Source organism: Penaeus vannamei, chromosome 19 (assembly GCF_042767895.1).
Source record: "Penaeus vannamei isolate JL-2024 chromosome 19, ASM4276789v1, whole genome shotgun sequence".
Taxonomy (NCBI): Eukaryota; Metazoa; Arthropoda; class Malacostraca; order Decapoda; family Penaeidae; genus Penaeus; species Penaeus vannamei.
The window spans coordinates 32,930,374-32,937,360 of record NC_091567.1 but is presented as its reverse complement, the minus strand read 5'-3'; the positions used below and the strand labels follow the sequence as shown (position 1 = coordinate 32,937,360).

Genomic DNA, 6,987 nt, shown 5'->3' with positions numbered 1-6,987 from the left:
TGGCATATTTTGTTAAAAGAGATGTGAAATTAATTAGTTATAGAGAAAATGCAGTTTTTCATGTTTGTTTAAGAAACCAGATAATATTATTAGATATTTTAAGAAAAGGAATGTATTTTCTGTTAGTAATATAGCATCATGTGGAATAAAGTGGATCTAAGTTGATTATTGTTCACTTTAGACCTCAGATATGTGATTCGTAATTTTGATTTCGTATATTAAAAAAGCACAATATCAAGACAGATTTCATATATATTGTTTCTCAGTGATATGTATATATATATATCCATAAAACTTTTTTTATAATCCTTTTACAGCCTTTACCATGTATGCTTTAACAAGATATAGTCTAGACTGGTTTCTTATTAAATTATAAGTTCAATTCAACACTAGAAGCTCTTTATTAGCAGAATATATAGTGTAGGTCTGCTGGTATTTGTTGAAGTGCCAATAGGCAGGGTGATGATGCACAAGTCCGTGGTAGATATAATGGATTTACCAAGAATTTAGACCAATATAGTGGATAAGATTGTGACTAATGATAGACAGCATATGGAATTGATATCATATCTGTTGAAAAGAATTAAAGAACCTGCATTTCTATCTGAGTTTTATCACATTCCTTTTTTGTTGTTCCAGAAGTATGGTAATTTTAGAAAATATCTTTGCCTAAAGGATTGTAATGTTTATGATATTGTTGGATTCTTCTCACACTCTAGTGTACAGATTTATAGAAATTATTGTGCAGAAACTCCCATCAGCAACAATCTTGGTTCAGATAGCAGGAGAGGGCATGAAAGGTACTTGGGTTAAAAGTTAAGGTAATTCTTTAGATTTATGGATGCACTCGCTAGAGACCCAACTTCTCGTCAAAAATTTTATTCATCTAATCTAATTTACCAAGACTGGGTGTCATGCACAGCAAGATAGAGCTGAAACTGATTTAGGCTGAGAGCAGTGCTTTCTGTGATCTTTTTCCTTTAATTTTGGTATTACTGTTTGTGTCTGCAGATTGTCTTGTACTGATGACTGCAACTATTTATCCTCTACAAGAATATCTTATTTAATTTGTTCTAACTTAGTGCATCCATACTGTAAAGATTAACCAGTATGAATAACATACACATAATCAGTCACTTTATTGTCTATTGCAGGGGGCCATGCCCCCTGGAGCCCTCTCTATGAGGGTGTTACGGCCCAAGCCCCTACCTGGGAAAACAAAGAATCCTTCACATATACACTGTAGAAGAGAATGTCGGACATGAATATGTGGAGAATTCCTTATTTTCCTGGGCAGGAGTTTGAGGCGTGCCCCGAATATAATGATAACGTCAATATAATGACTGAATCTGTGTATATTATTCATATTTTACCCAGTAATGTTCCTTATACCTTTCATACCCTCACCTATCAGGGCCAAGAATGTGGGGGTGTAAGGGGGTTTTCGTATAATAATTTATATAGAGAGAGTAAGAGGAATCCAACAATACCAAAAGCATCACAATCTGTTTGTGGAACTATTCCAAAAACTTACCATCATCTCAAGTAATGCAAACCATAGTTTCGATATTCAGATAACAAAGCTGTCATTCATATTTAGTGATAGTATTCCATATGACCTTCCACAAATGAGAAATGTTATCGTTATGTACTTTACGATATCTCTAATTGCCTATTTAGTATTCAACTGCATTATAGTAAAGCTAATTTGGTAAATCTTTACCATACGGAAACACTTGTCAGAGACTAAGTCCCTAACTCCACATCACAAGATTTATTCAGCAATAAAAGTTACCATAATGTGAAGGGTTGATGAGGGGTTCTGCCTTCTAACACCCCTAGCAAACATTACTTTCATCTCGGTATGCACGGCAAGAGAGAGCTGAATCACAGGAGCACAAAGTGGACTTCCCAGCGTGAGACTTACAAGAGCCACATTTTTTATTATTTAATGATCTACTTTGGGTAAAGCTATTATAATCAAAGGAACAAGCAAGTTTTACAACTAGCTCCATACCAATCTAGTACCTGTGACAGAATCCAAGACCTGTAATGCATATAACTTTTCCAGGGTGTAGTGTCTCTTGTCACCGGGGGAGCATCTGGCCTCGGAAGGGCAACTGTGGAGAGAATTGTTAGAGAAGGTGGACGTGCTGTCATCTGCGATCTTCCCACCTCCCAGGGTGCCAAAGTAGCCAGTGATTTAGGAGACAGTGCCATTTTTGCCCCCACTGATGTAAGTGTTAATTTTTTTTTTAAGTCATTTTTGCATAACACATAAGAGCTTTATTTTCATGCATAACATTAGCATTTTTCAATTTCTTTTATTGTTACATAGATGCTTTTATGTAGATATAGATATATAACTCAGGATAAGAGCACTGTGTAAATTAGATTTCTTAGATTTATTTCATGTTTATTTCTAAACTATTTTGGTCCTTTTCTTTTCCTTTTAACACATGAGGATGCTATCCATAGGTATCATCAGCAGAAGATGTAGAGAAGGCCCTTGCTATGTGCCAAGACAAATTTGGCAGGCTTGATGTGGCAGTCAACTGTGCTGGCATTGGCATTGCTGTGAAGACCTACAACCCGAAGAAGAAATTGCCTCATTCTCTGGATGACTTTATGCGTGTCCAACGGGTAAAGCAAAACTTTCATTTACTGGTTGTATTTAGTGGAATGTGAGACAAGATGAATGTGTTGATAAAAGTCATAGAAGTATTGATATTGATGAGAATCTCAATAGCTGAACAAGTTCATTTTATATAAACAAAAAATGATCAAGTGTAAGAATGTACTTTCCTTCTTTCTTTTTTAAAATTGGTATAATGTTGATGATAATACTATTAAGAAAAAAAAAAAAAAAAAAGGGAAAATTCAAGGGGTCAGGAAGCAGATGGTCAGGTGGGCCAAGTAATTGACTCTTTGGTGACTAAACGCTATATCGCACTAGCACGTAATTTATATTATTGTTATTATTATTTTACTATTTTTGTTTTTAGAATTTCGATGGTATGGATGATCTATGCAATTAGGTTATTTTTATTAACCCAGTGCGGACAGGTAAAAATGTTTGGCAAGTGGACGTAAGAACGGAATTGTTGGCGCGCATTGGCAGTTTCCCGTTTGCACCCGGCTCGATCGGTAGTTTGTGAGCGACATTTAGCACCTAAAAGCTTTTATTTTTAATTTATAAAGATGTTAAAATTTTGAAGGTTTACCTTCATTATAGGTGCCATTGCCTAAAATCTTTACCATATAAATGAAGCCGCTCCTATCGGAGAAAAACAAACTCCGTCCGACGAGCCAGTGGCGCGGGAATGGGTATGATACGATGCCATCTTTTATTTTGGTCCACAACAGCCATGGCAAGTACGTACATGCCACACGTCGGCTACGGGTTAATACGAAAATTTAAAAGTTCACGTAGGTGAGATGGTTAGCCCACCTCCATTGAATAATGTCCACTGTAGTTTTGTTTTGTAAAATATCTTTGTACAGATGCCTCCACCTTTGCTCATCCTTGAATAAGTCAATCAGTAGGCTTACATGACCTCACCTGATTTCCATTTCCTGAGGTTTTTGGGAAATATGTTCTTTTTTCTAATGCTGTTAGTATTGATGTTGTTTTTGTTATTGATATTATGATTGTTACAATGTTTTTAGCAATGCCCTTGTGTATGTATTTTATGTTTAAGCTCAATTGATGAACTAAAATCATAGTGGACATGGTATGAACATATAGCCTATACTATCTCTGGTGTCAGTGGGTTAAAGTAACCATGTAGTCGGTATGTCTTGCGTGATATTTTCTGCTCAGATAGAGATAGTGATATTGATACATTGTTTAACAGTCCAGGACTGTGTTTGTTCAGGGAAGCCCTAAAAGTATGATATTGCTAGGATATAGACAGTATACATTTTGATGTATCTTATGGTGAGTTTAAGAAGGAATAGTAACTCTTAAACAGTGTTTTGGGAATATTAAAGTAAATTGAAACTAATAGAAAAGTTATATTATGTAGAAGCAAATAAATGAATTACAAATGAAGTGATGTTATTTGTGATAGGAAGAATAGAAGTGGAATTTTTTTATAACTGGGTTTCCAACATCTTTCTTAGGTCAACCTGGGTGGCTCTTTCAATGTGATCCGCCTGTCCTGTGGAGTGATGGCAGAGAATGAACCAAATGCTGATGGACAGAGAGGAGTAATTGTGAATACGGCAAGTGTTGCGGCATTTGATGGACAGATCGGCCAAGCTGCCTACTCTGCCAGCAAAGGAGCTATCGTGGGCATGACGCTCCCCATTGCGAGGGATCTTGCACCTTTGGGGATCAGAGTGTGCACTATTGCTCCAGGTATGTAATGTGCAATTTGTAGATTATTTATTTGGGGGGTTTGGGGAAGTCTGTATGTATTTTATAGTTTTTTGTACTCTTGGTTGTGGAGGTATGACATGTTATTTTTACCTGTATGTGTCCTAGTCCATGTGTATCTTCTATGCATAAGCAGTTTATGTGAAACAGTTATTAGATGTTTATTGAGAGAGAGCCTGAATGTTTTATCAAAGTTACAAGGAAAAGTTGAATAATTATGTGATTTTTTTTTCTTTTTTTTTTAACAACTTTTCTGTGATTGGTGTCATTTTTATTTTTTTTAGGTTATGGATATTAAGTATTTTACAGCTATGTATATTTTGATAAATGCTTGTTTTTTATATTGGCAATACATCCCAGAAAAGATTAATTTTTACCTTCCTTGTATGAAATAACACATTTTTTGGTAAATCCAGCTTTTGTTTTCACAAATATTTTTTTAATTATAGCTTTTTTAGTTGGTAATATTAGCAATTTTCGTTTCTTGGTGAACTTTGCAGCATTTTTGTAGCTGTTTTTTTTTTAATTTTCTCTACTATTGGTTGTACTTCTCCTTTTACTTCTTAACTGCGTACCCTTTTGTTTTACTAGTATTACTGTTTAGCCTTTAACATTATCTATGAAGTAATGTACAGCATTGCGAATGATATTGTTGATAGATCTTACAAAACCAAGATCTTAAGATTAAATGAACTTGTTTGTTAAATGAATGTGAATGGAAATGTAACTGGAAATTATGAGTAAGAAAATTGCGTTTGTGTGTTGTACTGAGACAGATGTCTCAGTGGACAGGTCTGAGATTTGATATTTGGAATTATAACGAAAAAAAACAAATGAATTTTAAGTTACACTGCATACATTATTAATTCCTTGATCATATTTACAACACTTATTGCCTTTATTGTTCTAATTGGTTATTTTGTCCCATAAAGTATTAATACAATTTTGACGGGAAAATGGTACGTTCCCTTTGGCAATGCTTGGTTAAATGTTTCTGTGCATAGATGGCTCTGCCAATGCTTAGCCACAAAGGAATCAATCAGTAGATCTTGTGACCTCACTTTTCCTTGAAAAAATGGGAATACGCTTTTTTTTTTTACTAATGCTATCAATATTGACACTTGTTATTTTTGTTATAATCTTTATAATTACTATATTCTTAATAACATTACTAACAGCAGTATTAAATATTATAAAATATAAAAAATCAAGGCTAAACAAGGGTAAACACATGAGACAGGTAGTTCGCATAATTGGCTCATAGGTGATAGTACTTATGGAGCCATCTATATGTAAAGATAATTACTAAATACAGCACACACAATGGATAATGGCATGTACATATATGCCATGACCGGCGGCTTGGGGTTAACAATGATATTCATTAGTAGAAATTTAGATCCCAAAATGGATCCTATATAGATCTCCCTCAAGGTGATGAATTTTTTTTTATAATTTCCATCACCTTTTTTAATCCAAGCAATTAGAAAGTACATAGTATCCTCTATTTCATTTCTACAGTTAAGTGTTACTTAACAGTAGAAAATTACATCTAATTCTCATTCTTTTCTAGGTTTTATTTATGTTCTACATTATAATCTTGTTATAATTTATTGAGAATGCTTCAAAAATACTTTCCATAAAGTTGTTCATGTAAACTCTTCTTTTTCATTCTAAAGGGTTATTCAAGACTCCCTTGCTGATGGCTCTCCCTGAGAAAGTGCAAAATTTCTTGGCCACAACTGTGCCCTTCCCCAAGAGACTAGGGGACCCAGACGAGTATGCGCAGATGGTTCAGGCAATCATCACAAACCCAATGATGAACGGAGAAACTGTGCGAGTGGACGGAGCCATTCGCATGCAGCCTTAAGTGTAGACACAATCAGTTGCAATTATTGAGCAATTTTGTGGCTATACAGGTTGTGTTGAACGTCTAGATTATGAGAAGTGCAGCTTTTTCGAAGAGCATGGTTACACAATAGGGTAAAGAGTGAAATATTTAGTTTGAAGTTTCTAGGATGTTGTTGGCAGATCTGACTATGTAACTAATTTGCCATAGAATTTTTAAGAGATTGTTGATACTGAATGTTAGGACTAACAGCATAGATGAAATGGATTTAGACTGGTTTATTATTAATATTATTATTATTATTTAAATGTAGTAAGAGCATGGTAATAGTTTATTATTTTGTAATTCTGAACAAATCATGATCTAAATAATATCAAAAGCTATTTCTTTTTTTAGTAAAATATTAAATTCCTCCAAGAAACTATTACCAGTATTTTTATGAAGTGTCGTATATATTTTTGAACATTCTTTGTTGCTCATTTTTCCATAAATGTAAAAGTAAAATTTCTCTGTATGTATATATAATATACTTTATATTTTCATTTTCATTTTATTTAATCCTGAGTTGAAGCATGTACAAGTGATTTCACTGTGTAAAATGAATGATACTGATAAATAGAATTGAAGATTGACGTAGGATGGTAAAAGTTAAAAAGCTTATTGGAGAGGGAGTATATTCCCAATATGAACCTTTGTCTATATTTACCTTTTATGAAAGGATGGACATGTAGTAGAAATTCCACATGAAGTTAAAAGT

At 34.0% G+C, this 6,987-nt stretch overlaps 1 protein-coding gene across 1 annotated transcript in view; it reads left to right on the top strand.

The window, feature by feature from the left end:
• The window catches only part of scu (hydroxysteroid 17-beta dehydrogenase 10), a 7,115-nt gene extending 343 nt beyond the window's left edge, over positions 1-6,772 (top strand). Inside the window, exons 2-5 of the mRNA XM_027351136.2 lie at positions 2,072-2,236; positions 2,479-2,643; positions 4,126-4,363; positions 6,061-6,772. Coding sequence (XP_027206937.2) covers positions 2,072-2,236; positions 2,479-2,643; positions 4,126-4,363; positions 6,061-6,251 — 759 coding nt within the window. The 3' untranslated portion in view covers positions 6,252-6,772. The remainder of the gene's footprint in view (positions 1-2,071; positions 2,237-2,478; positions 2,644-4,125; positions 4,364-6,060) is intronic.
• The last annotated feature ends 215 nt before the right edge of the window (positions 6,773-6,987 follow it).